At 42.8% G+C, this 15,496-nt stretch overlaps 2 protein-coding genes across 8 annotated transcripts in view; both read left to right on the top strand.

Annotated features, from left to right (window-relative positions):
- Positions 1-1,466, top strand: part of TJP2 (tight junction protein 2) — an 84,522-nt gene extending 83,056 nt beyond the window's left edge. For all 5 annotated transcript variants that reach the window (XM_035099637.2, XM_060280044.1, XM_060280043.1 and 2 more), the window contains one exon: positions 397-1,466. In XM_035099637.2, coding sequence (XP_034955528.1) covers positions 397-562 — 166 coding nt within the window. In that variant the 3' untranslated portion in view covers positions 563-1,466. The remainder of the gene's footprint in view (positions 1-396) is intronic.
- Positions 1,467-8,775: 7,309 nt separating this feature from the next.
- The window catches only part of ENTREP1 (endosomal transmembrane epsin interactor 1), a 34,356-nt gene continuing 27,635 nt past the window's right edge, over positions 8,776-15,496 (top strand). Inside the window, exons 1-2 of one of the 3 annotated variants that reach the window (XM_060280046.1) lie at positions 8,776-9,428; positions 14,293-14,349. In XM_060280046.1, the coding sequence (XP_060136029.1) occupies positions 9,048-9,428; positions 14,293-14,349 (438 nt within the window). In that variant the 5' untranslated portion in view covers positions 8,776-9,047. The remainder of the gene's footprint in view (positions 9,429-14,292; positions 14,350-15,496) is intronic. The other 2 variants (XM_035099641.2, XM_035099643.2) reach the window with 2 other exon arrangements.

Below are 15,496 nucleotides of genomic sequence, written 5' to 3'. Positions count from 1 at the left end.
TCCTGTGAAATGGCAGTGAATGGTCAACCTCTTACGGGCAAATGGATTGCTGATACAAAACAAATAATGTAAACAGTTGACCTTTTTTGTCACAATGGGGTGTTGGATTGACTCTTAATTTTCCTCCTCTGGTGCCAAAAGGTAAATGGGGCCCTGGCAGGCACCTGCTGGTCAGGTTCCAATGTTTGCAGTAGGGAACTTTTAAACAGAACTGTTATTTGTGCAAAGCACAACCATGCAGAAGAGCACCATGCCAGCCTTTTATATGGCAGGGATAAAGCTTGAAACAGCCTTGGAAGTAGTCATAAGACTGCTTTTAAACTGGTTATAGAGCTGCTTGGGATACTCTCTGAGCACCAGCTGTGTGTAAATTCACATAATGTGCTTTGATGTTAGTTCCAGACCTCCAGAGCCGCAGAAAGCAGCAGGTAGACCTTACCTAGATAAGCAAGGAAGTTACGGCAGTGATGCAGAAGAGGAGGACTATCGCCGACAGCTAGCGGACAATTCTAAACGTGGATACTATGGACAAGCATCTCGATACAGGGATACGGAATTATAGATTTCTTGGCTACCAGAACCATTGTATTGGGACACACCTGCATGGCCAAACTGAAGGCCTGGTAACTTTCAAAAAGTGTATGTATATTTGGAGCTACTGATGAACTCAAGATGTATCTACACACTGGAATGGCCAATGGAAGCATTGGAGGGAGTGAATCACTGTTGCCTGAACACTGTGACCTATTTTATAAAAGGACCAAAAAATTATTTTTAATATTTGCATTAATTCCTAGCATTTATGTCTTTTTAACTTACTCTCCTCTTTACTTACATTGCCTTTTTAACTATTGTTTTAATTATTGTGACATGATGGAAGCATGATGAAAAACACAGTGTTTTAGTGCAAGAAAAACAAAAAAGTGCCTTTCTAACAAAAACTGTCCTGAGCTGATCTCTGACATCTGATGCTTCTTCAAATCTAATGTTTCTGTGGCCTAACTTTTGTACATTCCATGACTACAATTTTCCCCTTGGATGTTATTTTTCTACTTTAAATAGATAAGTATAATTTTTTTCATAGGCAATAGCTGTACATACGAAAAGGTAACTTTGTTGGCTGCCTGCCACAAGGCAAGGGTGCCCCAAAACTGAGAAAATTACGTAGAAAATAAACCAGATGATCTGTGTCTTAAACCATTTTGTGAGTCATGAAATAATAAAGGGATATATTCTACAAACAGTTGCCTTTTTCCTTTCAAATTAAATATTTTAATAATGCCTTGGATATTGAGTTGTTTATTAATATCAGACGTTCGAATGGAATGAAGTCATTATTGAAGATATTCCTTATTCTGTTTTGGTCTACAAAGCTTACTTTTTCATTATGTATTTGAAAAGACCTCATTTGGAGGTCTTGCAGAAGAATGTTAGGAAATTAAAAGTTGGCCTCTTCAAGCGATGCAACCACAAGCAAGGGAAATACGAAAAGATCAGAGTGGTGGTGTAATAAACATTTCTGTGCCAATCCCATCCATGCTATTAAGGACAGTGTATTTCCTCTTGAACCTGTGTGCATCCTCCACAGTTTGGAAGTGCTTTTCAGACAGAGAGTCAACTCTTCACCTGGCCAAGAGAGTGTTTTGGGGGCAGGATATGTGCCTTTTGAAGAACTGTTGCAGCTGGGATGCTGTAAGGAGGCAGGCAGGAGTTGGGGAATCTTCAGCCCTCTTGAGTGCAGGCAACCTGTGCTACTCTGTGGGGCTCTGTAAGGGAAGCCATAGATGATATAATAATAATAATAAATAATAATAATAATTTATTATTTATACCCCGCCCATCTGGCTGGGTTTCCCCAGCCACTCTGGGCGGCTTCCAACAGAAAATTAAAACACAATATGGCCTGTCAGCCACCTGGTTTTTTAAAGGATGCAAGTGAGATCTGCAAGAAAACGTTGCAATATATCTACTCCCTAAGGCAGTGATGGGCAACCTTTTGAGCTTGGTGTGTCAAAATTCGCCAAAAAACCGAGCATAACTCAAGTGGTGTGTCACTTCGAGAAAAAAACATAATTTTGTGATATTTATAGTTTAAATAATAAAAATGTATAATTGTAATATATAACTGTATTTAATAAACAAAAAACTAATTATTTAACCAAACCAAACCAAAAACTAGGTTCGCCATCACTGCCGTAAGGGAAGTGCTTGTGTTCATAACTGAAAGACTGGCAAAAGCTTTCAGGCTTCTGGTGAGGTGGGAAAGGGATAACAAAAAGCCTCCCCCCCCCAGACTGCTGGGGGGGGGAATACAGCTGAGGCATAGGATTCCTGGGCAACCAGTGCAGGCTGCTCAGACTAGCTGGGGGGGAAGGTGACTGTCCCCATTGTCATAGGTAGATGTCCTTGGTGAAATTTGGATTGGCTGCAAAGACACAGCAGAGGCGAAGAAATTTTGGAGAAAATATATAAAAAAGGAGATACGAAGTCTTTGCCAGCGGGAAAGGGAGAAGGAGTATCCGAGGATAAAGAGGGAAATCAAGGAAGAAGAAAAGGAACAAGACTCATAATTAGATATAATAAAAAATTTAAATCAGAATGGTGGACTTAAAAATATTAACATGGAATGTAAATGGGCTGAACAACAAAGTAAAAAGGAACAAGATAAAACGTGTTACAGAAACAATTTAGATATTAATTTGCTTACAAGAAACTCATGTAGCTATGAGAGACAGGAGTCTTGATAAAAGAATTGGATTGGACTTTGTAAATTTAGATAAAAAAAGAAGAGGGGTGGTATTATACATAAAACCCAAATTTGACCCGAAACAATTATTTGAGCATGAGAAGGGAAGAATGATTGCAGTACAGATAAAAGCACAAGGTGAGAAAATAGCAATAGTTGGAATATATGCACCAAATGAGAAAAAGTTGGAATTTTACAAAATTTTACAAGACAAAATATTTGAATATATGGATCAGAAGATAATATTAATGAGAGACACAAGTGGGGTAGTATCCCTAGAGATGGACAGGACAATAAAAAAATGACTCAAAGGAAGGGAGACTACATACAACTTTTTTCAAAATGGTAAGGTAAAGGTAAAGGGACCCCTGACCGTTAGGTCCAGTCGCGGACGACTCTGGGGTTGTGGCGCTCATCTTGCATTATTGGCCAAGGGAGCCGGCGTACAGCTTCCGGGTCATGTGGGCAGCATGACTAAGCCACTTCTGGTGAACCAGAGCAGCACATGGAAACGCTGTTTATCTTCCCGCCAGAATGGTACCTATTCATCTACTTGTACTTTGACGTGCTTTTGAACTGCTAGAAATGGTAGAAAACTTTAATCTGATTGACATGGAGATTTAAACACCTACTAGATAGAGAATTCATGTTCTCAGAACCACATCAGTTTAGCAGAAGAATTGACTGTATGGATCTCTAGAGAACTTTATATATATGCCCCAAAAGTAGAGATATTACCAAGAACACTTTCAGATCACAATCCAGTATTACTCGAATTAAGAGAAAAAAATACCCCATTTAGATGGCGATTAAATGAAAGAATTTTAGATTACCAAAATATTTTACGAAAAGCAGAAAAAGCCCTGAGGGATTATTTTGATTTAAATTTAAATCAAGAAACAGATAGGAAGATGGTCTGTGACGCTAGTAAAGCAGTAATGCAAGGTTTCTTCATACAACAATAAGCCTATCAGAAAAAAAAGATTGGTGGAAAGGTACTGGAAGAATTGATTAAAAATGAGAGTTGGTTTAAAAAACCTGGAAAGGAGTCAATAAAACAAACAATGTTCAATGATAGTAAACCAGGAAATACAGTGGAAAATAAAAAGGATGAAGCAGAAATTTTTTGAATATGCCAACAGGCCGGGTAAATTATTAGCATGGCAGTTAAGGAAAAAACAGGGTATAAATTAAATATGGAGGGGAAAGTGATAGACAATCCGAAAGACATGAGGCAATTTGTAAGATATTATACAGAACTACCGGTATATACTGAGTTGATAATGAAAATAAGGAGAAAATTGAAGATTATTTAAAACAAACTACCCAATTTTTTTAAAAAAACAATTTATTTAAATGCGCCAATAACGGTGCTGGAGGGGCAAGAGACAATTAAACAAGCTAAAGAAGGTAAATGCCAGGGCCAGATGGTTTATCAGCAAAGTATTATAAGAAATCAGCAAAGTATTATAAGATTATCTGGTACAACTGCTTAAAGATGTAATGAATGAGATTCAAGTACCAAAAACTAAATATGAGAAGTAATTGGGCAACATTGGGTTGGACTGGATGGCCCTTGTGGTCTCTTCCAACTCTATGATTCTAACATACTGTTAACCAAAGTAGAACAACAGGTGAAATTGAAGGATTTGGAAGAGATAAGGGATTTATTAACTGATTGGTTACAATTTCACCAACTAAACGATACAGTGGTACCTCGACTTACGAAGACGATCCATGCTGTGGCCGTCTTCGTAAGTCGAAGTATTTGGTTGTCGAAGTGCCTGTTCTGTGCATGCGCGAAGCGCGGTCTTGCGCTTCTGTGCATGCTCCGACTGCATGCGCCGCTTCTGAATGCACGCACAGGGTGCGTGGGGCAAAAAGACTTCCGGGGTTGTCAACTTCGGAAGTCGAAACCTTCGGAAGTCGAGTCGTTCAGATGTCGAGGTACCACTGTATTTTTAAGATAGATAAAAAGAAGGGTTTCAGTTATGGGACCTCGAGATTTGAAAAAGACTTGTTAGAAAATAATATAAATTACTGTTGAAAATTTACAGATTACTTTTGGAATGGCATACAATGAATGACCATAATCAAGGACAAAAGTGGTAAGGACCTAACAGAAGCAGAAGACATCAAGAAGAGGTGGCAAGAATACACAGAGGAATTATACCAGAAAGATATGGAGGTCTCGTACACCCCAGGTAGTGTGGTTGCTGACCTTGAGCCAGACATCTTGGAGAGTGAAGTCAAATGGGCCTTAGAAAGCACTGCTAATAACAAGGCCAGTGGAAGTGATGATATTCCAGCTGAACTATTTAAAATTTTAAAAGATGATGCTGTTAAGGTGCTACACCCAATATGCCAGCAAGTTTGGAAAACTCAGCAATGGCCAGAGGATTGGAGAAGATCAGTCTACATCCCAATTCCAAAGAAGGGCAGTGCCAAAGAATGCTCCAACTACCGCACAATTGCGCTCATTTCACACGCTAGCAAGGTTATGCTCAAAATTCTACAAGGCAGGCTTAGGCAGTATGTGGACCGAGAACTCCCAGAAGTGCAAGCTGGATTTCGAAAGGGCAGAGGAACCAGAGACCAAATAGCAAACATGCGCTGGATTATGGAGAAAGCTAGAGAGTTCCAGAAAAACGTCTACTTCTGCTTCATTGACTATGCAAAAGCCTTTGACTGTGTCGACCACAGCAAACTATGGCAAGTTCTTAAAGAAATGGGAGTGCCTGATCACCTCATCTGTCTCCTGAGAAATCTCTATGTGGGACAAGAAGCTACAGTTAGAACTGGATATGGAACAACTGATTGGTTCAAAATTGGGAAAGGAGTACGACAAGGTTGTATATTGTCTCCCTGCTTATTTAACTTATACGCAGAATTCATCATGCGAAAGGCTGGACTAGATGAATCCCAAGCCGGAATTAAGATTGCCGGAAGAAATATCAACAACCTCAGATATGCAGATGACACAACCTTGATGGCAGAAAGCGAGGAGGAATTAAAGAACCTTTTAATGAGGGTGAAAGAGGAGAGCGCAAAATATGGTCTGAAGCTCAACATCAAAAAAACCAAGATCATGGCCACTGGTCCCATCACCTCCTGGCAAATAGAAGGGGAAGAAATGGAGGCAGTGAGAGATTTTACTTTCTTGGGCTCCTTGATCACTGCAGATGGTGACAGCAGTCACGAAATTAAAAGACGCCTGCTTCTTGGGAGAAAAGCAATGACAAACCTAGACAGCATCTTAAAAAGCAGAGACATCACCTTGCTGACAAAGGTCCGTATAGTTAAAGCTATGGTTTTCCCAGTAGTGATGTATGGAAGTGAGAGCTGGACCATAAAGAAGGCTGATCGCCGAAGAATTGATGCTTTTGAATTATGGTGCTGGAGGAGACTCTTGAGAGTCCCATGGACTGCTAGAAGATCAAACCTATCCATTCTTAAGGAAATCAGCCCTGAGTGCTCCCTGGAAGGACAGATCGTGAAGCTGAGGCTCCAATACTTTGGCCACCTCATGAGAAGAGAAGAATCCTTGGAAAAGACCCTGATGTTGGGAAAGATTGAGGGCACTAGGAGAAGGGGACGACAGAGGACAAGATGGTTGGACAGTGTTCTCGAAGCTATGAACATGAGTTTGACCAAACTGCGGGAGGCAGTGCAAGACAGGAGTGCCTGGCGTGCTATGGTCCATGGGGTCACGAAGAGTCGGACACGACTAAACGACTAAACAACAACAACAACACAATGAATGATTCACTGGGCTAAGGGTTTGGGGCCTAATATCCAACATTCAGATTGGGAAAGGTTATGGATTTGAAATTCTCGGCATGTTGTACTTTGAAAGAAAATTATATGAAAATGATGTACCAGTGGTATTTGACTCCTACTAAGTTGGCAAAAATGTATAGGACAAGTACAAATTCCTGCTGGAAATGTAAATAAAAAGAAGGTACCTTTTATCACATGGTGGACGTGTAAGGTAATAAAAGCATTCTGGAAAATGATATATAATGAATTGGAAAAAAATGTTTAAAATACCGGTAATTTTTATTTAAAAAACAAAACACCAGAAGCTTTTTTATTAGGAATTGTAGGTGCCAATATTCCAAAGGAGCAGGAAAAACTTTTAATGTATGTGACAACAGCCACATGGATGTTACTAGCCCAGAGATGGAAAGAAGACGAAGTCCCTACCAGAGAAGACTGGCAAAGTAAGATGTTGGATTATGCCGAAATGGCAAAACTGACCTGAAAGGTCAGGCAAGAAGGCTACAACTTCAATAAGGAATGGGGGGAAATTATAATTTATCTGGGATATCACTGTAAGCAGATGAAAATATTAGAAGGATTACAGTAACACTTATAAAGTAGCAAATTTTATAGACAAAATGGATATAAGAATATATTTTTTTCTATTCTGGCAGCCGCCAGAATAGTTCTCGCTAGTAAGTGGAAAAGTGAGACAATACCCACAAAAGAAGATTGAATATGTAAATTAAGTGAATTTATAGAATTGGCAAAGTTAACAGCAGTCATAAGGCTCCAGACTAATAAAAAATTAAGATTAGAATGGCAATGTTTTGAGGAGTATATGGAAAAACACTGCTCTAAAAAGAATATGTTGTTATGTATGGATTAAGTATTTAAAGTATAAATGAGAATATAGTCATACCTTGGTTACGTTCACTGCGGGTTGCGTACATCAACTTGTTGCGTACTGGAACAGGTTACTTCCGGGTTTAGCGATTCACACATGCGCAGACGTGCCGAACGATGTCATGCACAGAAGCACAGAATCATGTGGCAAGCATGCGCAGATTTGGCGCTTCAGGTTGTGTACTGCTCTGGTTGCGAATGGGCCCCCGGAATGGATCCCATTCGCATCCAGAGGTACCACCGTATAAATTAGAAATGGATAGAAGCTGTATTATCCAAAGAATGCAGTATTCAAATTGGAACTAAAGGAAGTTGAGTGGTGGTGAGGGAAGTCGGGGGTGTAGGGTTTATGCTTGTAGTGTAGGGTGTATGTGGTTTTTTTGGGGGGGTTGATTTTGTATCACTGTGTGTTATTTTAGGGACCCAGGTGGTGCTGTGGGTTAAACCAGAGTCTAGGGCTTGCTGATCAGAAGGTTGGCGGTTCGAATCCCTGCAACGGGGTGAGCTCCCATTGCTCGGTCCCAGCTCCTGCCCACCTAGCAGTTCGAAAGCACATCAAAGTGCAAGTAGATAAATAGGGACCGCTCCGGCGGGAAGGTAAACGGCGTTTCTGTGCGCTGCTCTGGTTCGCCAGAAGCAGCTTTGTCATGCTGGCCACATGACCCAGAAGCTGTCTGCGGACAAATGCCGGCTTCCTCGGCCTATAGAGCGAGATGAGCACCGCAACCCCAGAGTCGGACACGACTGGACCTGATGGTCAGGGGGCCCTTTACCTTTTACCTTGTTATTTTACTTTGATTTTCTATCATTTATCAAGAAATAAATAAAATTTAAAAAAAGAAAAGGTTGACAATAGGACCCATGGAGGGAAAGGTGGGAAGTCTAGAGATTTGGAGCAATCTAAATATGGATATGCATTTTGCATTGTTATAATTTTATACTTGCAGTTCCCTCTCTCATTAGCTTTCAGGAGGCACTTAAAAATATTTGTTTACCGTGGGCGTGGCGGGGGGCGTGGCATCGCGAGCTGAGCTCTGCCCCCTCAGTCCTGGCTCCGCCCCTGTGCTCAGCTGCCCCTCGCCTCGCCCCCCTTCCCTCTCGCTTCCCTTCCAAACGGGTTTCTGCTGCAACTGAAGCCGCTCGCTGATCTCAGCTAAGCCTCCTGCCAGACCTCCTTTCCCGGGACACCAATACAGCTCTTCAGGTCTTTTCCCGCAGTTCCAGGACATTCCGCTGGGTGGCGCCCTCGGGGACTCGCAGTCCTGCCGGACTCCCGGAGGCTCCTCCTGCCCAGCGAGAGGCATCTCGGGGGAGGGAGCGCCACCCTCCGGGCGCGTCCCCGAGAACGACGGAGGCGCGCCTGCGGGACGAGGAGCGGGCGGGGCGGGGGCGCTCGCGTGCCTTAAAGGGGCCGCTCCGCCACGCACTTGTTGCCTCAGGAGAGCCGCTCCTGGGGCGCCGGACTCCTCAGAAGCGCCTCAGTCGGAGGGGAGCGGGAGAGAAGCCGTGCGTGGCGGCGGATGGGGAGAGTTTGGCTGCTGAGAGTCACCCCCCTGGAGGGGACGCCCTTGGCCCGAGCAGAGCGCCCGTAAGAAGGCGAGGCCGCTCCCCTCCGCCCGGCCGGCCGGCGCCCATGTCTCTGCCCGCGGTGCTGCCGGGCTCCTGCTGCCCGCTGGCCCGGCTCTCGGCGGCGCCCGAGGCGCCCAGACCTTGCTCCGCCTCCGCCTCCTCGGTCCCGCCGCCCCCGCCGGCTGCCCGGCCGCGATGGTCCCGCTCCGGGTGGCCTCAGCCCCGCTGGGCCGCGCTCTCCCCCGGCGGGGCCTGCCGTTGGGCGGGGAGGCCGCCGCCGCCGCCGGCGTCTCGGGCGGGGCTGCTGCCGGCCCGACCTCTGCTGTCTCTGGGGCTGCTGCAGCTGATCTTGGGGTGCTGCCTGGTGGCGCTGAGCTTCGGCGCGCTCTCCCTCAGCAGCTCCCCGCAGGTGAAGAACTCCTGCCCCTTCTGGGCCGGATCCTCGGTAAGTGCAGCCGGCGGCCGCGTCTTCTGTGGGGTCGCGGATATAAAGCCGCCTTCGGATTTGGCCCGCCACCCCGAAGCCGAGTCTTTCAGGAAAAGTCCCAGGGGGGCCGGAGGGGCCGGTCGGCGCCGGGAACCTGCTTCTGTTTGCGGCGCTTATTCAGCAGCGAGCGGCTCTTGGAGGGGCACCCAAAGGCGATCTTCCTTTATTCACCCCTGATTGTTTTCTATTGGTTCTCCGTCAGTGAAAGTTTTTGCCATCCGATCGCAGGAGCGAGAGACAACTCTCGGGTTCGTGAGCGCCTCTATAATAACTCCCGGTTACTGTTCATGTTAAACCTGCAAGATAAAGGGAGACGTTCGGTTGCGCCTATTTACCTATGTGGCTGCTTTCGTTCCATGAAACTTCCTCGTGTGGAGAACAGTTGATTTGTTTTGTAAATATCATTTGATAAACATAATTTATCATATGATGTTTGATCCCAAGCACAAGGCACAATAATAATTCTTATTGATTTCCATGGAATTTGTTTTTCTATGTGCTGCATCGCCCTGCCTCAGAGGGTTGCAAATTATGTTAACTTTCAGAACTGAAGATACAGTACTCCCAAAAAACTCTGACTGCTGAAATACATAATGTATCTTCAGTGCTCAAGGAAAATAATGGGAACCTCATTATTACCTCCTAAACTTTCCAGGTTATGCACCTCTATTTATTTAAATAATAATTTAAATATATTATTTTTAAAATATAAGCATTTTTATACCTGTTGATTATGAAGTGCCTGGTTATGTGCTGATTATGCACACGCACACTCCGGCCCACCACAGCGTCTGCGGGACCGTGAACTGGCCCAAGCCAGTGTGGTGTAGTGGTTAAGAGCAGTAAACTCCTAATCTGGGGAACCGGGTTTGTGTCTCTGCTCCTCCACATGCAGCTGCTGGGTGACCGTGGGCTAGTCACACTTCTCTGGAGTCTCTCAATCCCAATCACCTCACAGAGTGTTTGTTGTGGGAGAGGAAAGGAAAGGCGAATGTTAGCCGCTTTGAGACTCCTTTGGGTAGTGATAAAGCGGGATATCAAATCCAAACTCTTCTTCTTCTCGTTCAAGCCACAAAAACTTTCCCGACCCCTGGGGTAGAGCATGTGCTCAGCATGCAGAGAGTCCCAGGTTTAATCAACAGCATCTCCTCATAGGGATGAAAAACCCTGCCTGATACCCCGGAGAGGCACTTCCAGACAGTGTGAACAATGTGCACCAATCATCTGACCCATTGCAAGGCATTTTAAGTTTTGTGCATCTTGTATTATTTGAACACAAGAGTAACTGTTCATGTTATTAAAAAACACCAAAGGCACACAATTAATAAGATATAATTTGGGCACCTAACCCCTTTTTTTGTAACCAGAGAACTAAAACCTTGCAGAGCATCATTTCAGATTTAGTCATAAATTTAGGTTAATGCAAGGCATTTTTAGATATATTTTTATTTTTGTGGAGTGTTCATAAACGCAAGTGCCTGTTCTTGCAGAGATACCGTAGCAGAGTCGGGGAAGGTGGGGGGAGTGTGGAATTAGTATCCTGTCAAAGACCTTCAAAGCAGGTGATTGATGCTATGTGAATGCAGCAGTCTATAGTTGCTTACATGCAGGTGGGTCAGAGCCCATGTGAATAGTTGCTCATTGATCAGGGTTAGTCTTATGAGGTGAGGCTTCGGCATGGAACAGAGATTAAACTTCTTTCTAATATATTGTCCACCTCTAGACCAGAAGAGGTAGAAAATGAAAGGTTTTTTGGGAAAATACGGGAAAATATGTCTCATCATACAGCTCAGGACCAGCGTACTTGAGAGACTCTTATATACCCAGGAGATTGCTGTGGTCTGTAGGAAAGTTTCACCTGCAGATTCCAAGGCTCTCAGGAGCAGGGCTGCTGCTGCTGCTGTTGTTATCATTATGATTATTATAATTATTAATGTGGCTGCCCCTGTTCTGTGGAACAACATTCCTGTTGAGATATGTCAGACACCCAGTTTCTGGTAACAATTGAGGAAGGTCACAACCAAAGAAGACATCTTCCTTATTTGTGACAATGGCATCCTTCAGAAGGTAGAAGTGCATCTTCCTCTTGTAATTGATAGTGTGCAACTCGGAACTTGCTTTTCCTCGGTGTACAGGAATTGTAGTGATCAGAAACTGTACACAGTCTTACTTAAAACTCTTCCTTACAGTTTTAAGAATCATTTTGGGAGATTAAATATATGAATACTTTGTTTTCAATGCTTTGTTCATCATTATAAAATTAAATACTTCATAATTGAAAATCATTGCAGTATTTCCAGTATTTCCAGTTTCAGTTGGTATCTGAAGAAGTGTGCATGCACATGAAAGCTCATACCTATGACAAACTTAGTTGGTCTCTAAGGTGCTGCTGGAAGGAATTTTTATTTTGTTTCAACTATGTCAGACCTACCTGTATTCAGGTTTTCAGTGGGGGAAACTGAAAAAAGGAGGGGACAGGTTCTTTCTGGATTTTTTCTGGGCCTTTGAGTTTCTACGGGGAGAGAGGCTTTGTGTTTGCCACCAAGGGATGGCCATTTCCACTTGCCTTGGAATCTTCATAAGGAAGCTGCTTTCACAAAAACCTTCCTAGCCTTTTGCATTGTGGCATAAATGTGGGTGAGTGGGTGGGTGTGTTGCCAGGAGGTATTCAGCTTTAGGGCTACTTTTGGGTGTGAAGTTACTAAATACTTTTACTTGACCTACCGTATGGGTGGGCTTCACACTGACTTAAATCTTGGTACATGTTAAATGAACTGTTAATTGTTATATACGGTATATAAAAAATAAAATTGTCCAGTAGCACCTTAGAGAGCAACTAAGTTTGTTCTTGGTATACGCTTTCATGTACATGCACACTTCAGAAGTTGCACATACTTTTGTAAACCAAGAAATCTTTAATGAAAATATGGTGTTTTTATATATAAAAAACAACCTACAGTGATAGAGAAGTTTTCTCTTTGTGAGCATGAGACTCACAAAGAATATTGTGCATAATCAATAACAAACAAAAATGACTAATAATGTAAATTGTAAAAGGCATAAAGAACATAAAGGCCTGTTAAAGATAAAATTCTCTAAAAGTTTGCCAATTTACCACCTATTTTTGCTTCCTGGCTAAAAGCATTCTGTGATACACTGTCATACAGTGGTTCCGCTCCTTCCTCCTGGGCCATGTTCAGAAAGTGGTGTTGGGGGATGAGTGTTCAGACCCCTGGGCTCTCACTCTCTTGTGGGGTGCCTCAGGGTTCCGTTCTCTCCCCCATGTTTTTTAATATCTATATGAAGCCGCTGGGAGAGATCAGTCTGCAGATGACACCCAGCTCTACCTTTCTTTTAAATCAGAACCAGTGAGGGCGGTGAAGGTCCTGTGTGAGTGCCTGGAGGCGGTTGGAGGATGGATGGCGGTTAATGAATTGAAGTTGAATCCTGACAAGACAGAGGAACTGTTTTTGGGGGACAGGAGGCGGGCAGGTGTGGAGGGCTCCCTGGTCTTGAATGGGGTAACCGTGCCCCTGAAGGACCAGGTGCGCAGCCTGGGAGTCATTTAGGACTCACAGCTGTCCATGGAGGCGCAGGTTAATTCTGTGTCCAGGGTGGCTGTCTACCAGCTCCATCTGGTACGCAGGCTGAGACCCTACCTGCCCGCAGACTGTCTCGCCAGAGTGGTGCATGCTCTGGTTATCTCCCGCTTGGGCTACTGCAATGCGCTCTACGTGGGGCTACCTTTGAAGGTGGCCCGTAAACTGCAATTAATCCAGAATGCAGCAGCTAGACTAGTGACTGGGAGTGGCCGCCGGGACCACATAACACCGGTCCTGAGAGATCTACACTGGCTCCCAGTACGTTTCCGAGCACAATTCAAAGTGTTGGTACTGACCTTTAAAGCCCTAAATGGCCTCAGTCCTGTATACCTGAAGGAGCGTCTCCACCCCCACAATTCAGCCCGGACACTGAGATCCAGCACCGAGGGCCTTCTGGCGGTTCCCTCATTGCGAGAAGTGAGGTTACATGGAACCAGACAGAGGGCCTTCTCGGTAGTGGCACCCGCCCTGTGGAACGCCCTCCCAGCAGATGTCAAGGCAATAAGTAACTATTCTACTTTCAGAAGACAACTGAAGGCAGCCCTGTTTAGGGAAGTTTTTAATGTTTGATGCTGTACTGTTTTTAATATTTGGTTGGAAGCTGCCCAGAGTGGCTGGGGAAACCCAGCCTGATGGGTGGGGTATAAATAATAAATTATTATTATTATTATTATTATTGTTGAATTAGATGGGCATCCTTTTATGTTTAATTTTTTGACATTAATCAACTGAAGAGCAAATGAAATAGTGGAACAAATTTTGGCTCTATTAGCAAAGCAGGAAAATTGGCATCCTACGTTCAGCACTGAAACTGCTTTTCTGTACTTTACTAGTAGAGGTTAAAATGTGTGGAATACCCTTGAAATCAAAGGGAACAGTTCAGTCTCAAGACTGTACCCCCCTCTCCTCTGTATCCCAGATGTACAGTACTCTTCTGCATGTGGGAGTCCTCTACTGTCCCCATTTCTCTTCAATAGACCATCCAGGTGTGAAGAGTTGTGTGTTTGGGAGGGTGCACACGTGTGTTACAGGCAGCACACTGAATTGATCATATATGTATTCCTATTGTGACCTGAGGCAGTGGGTCCTGAGCACCTACCTTTTTAATCAGAATTTTGTCAGTGCTTTTTTTAGAGCTTCACAGTTACAGCTATTCAACATGCAAATGATGGGTGGTGAGCTCTCACTTCTTAATAACTATTTGTTTTTTATTGTTGCAGGTAATTTTATCGGGAATTATAGGATTAACCACATGGAAGAGACCAATGATACTTCTGGTATGTGTTGGTTAATATGTTCTGGTTTGGTTATAGCACAATATTTTATTGATATAATAGCACTGTTAAACTACCAGTAATTAGATTGATTCTTTTTTAAAAAGTAGAATAACTGAAGCAAATAAAGGGGTATATTCTTTTATTTGTTTATGCCACTTATGATTACATTATGCACATTACATACTGTTACAGGGGTAATGTATGGTGTGTTCAGCACTGATGTGTACCATATCATTGAACAAATTTCGATGCTATTTTCACAAGCATATAGTGTTACTTGAATGGCTGGCATCTCTTTTTGTTTTCATATACAGTATTAATTTTCATGTCCTTGTTCTTTTACATGTTTCCATCATTCTGAAGCACACCCAGGTTATTTAGACTAATCAGTCAGGCTTAGTTAGGTGATAAATCAGTTGTTGGGCATTTTTTTAAAAAAAAAGTTCATATTTTGTATTTGTTAAAGTTATATAATAAATTATGCTGGTACTTTACTATTTGGGGAAAACAAGTTTACACATATACTGTATATCATTTTAAGGTTCCAAGGAAACCTTAACCCCAAGCAAGTGAAAAAATGAGACAGTTTACATTTTCATTGTTTCAAGATTCTACTTCATAGCAGACATAATTTTTCTGGGATGCCACATAAATAAGCTTTGGCTCAATGCTGTTCTATAGAATTTATGTGGGTAAAACATTGAATCCACTTATTTGTGAGTAGTGTCAGGAAGATTATTTGCAATAAGAATAGAACCCTCTTGAATTAATTAGAATAGGAAAGATCTCTACACAGCCGATCAATATTTTCTGCACTAAGAAATGCAAACTGACAGGAAACCCTATTTGTATCCAGTGTTATACCTTATATTAGTCTGGTAATTTTTAGATATGCATGAAATATACTTAAAAACAAATTATATATTTTTCAGGGTTTAAGCCTTGCAAGAAGTTTGTGTTTCATTTAATATTGACTAGTATGTTTCCTTATTATATCATTCTTTTTCTACTGTATAATGCCGTAGTTTTCTGTGTTTTCCGTATATAAGATGCCCCCATGTATAAGATGACCTCTAATTTTTTGAAACCAAAATTAAGAAATCAGTATTTTAAACATCAAACGGAACAACTTTGATATTTTATTGAA

The sequence above is a fragment of the Zootoca vivipara genome, chromosome 11, assembly GCF_963506605.1.
Source record: "Zootoca vivipara chromosome 11, rZooViv1.1, whole genome shotgun sequence".
Taxonomy (NCBI): Eukaryota; Metazoa; Chordata; class Lepidosauria; order Squamata; family Lacertidae; genus Zootoca; species Zootoca vivipara.
The sequence above is the reverse complement of the archived record's forward strand: the minus strand, read 5'-3'. Positions and strand labels throughout refer to the sequence as shown.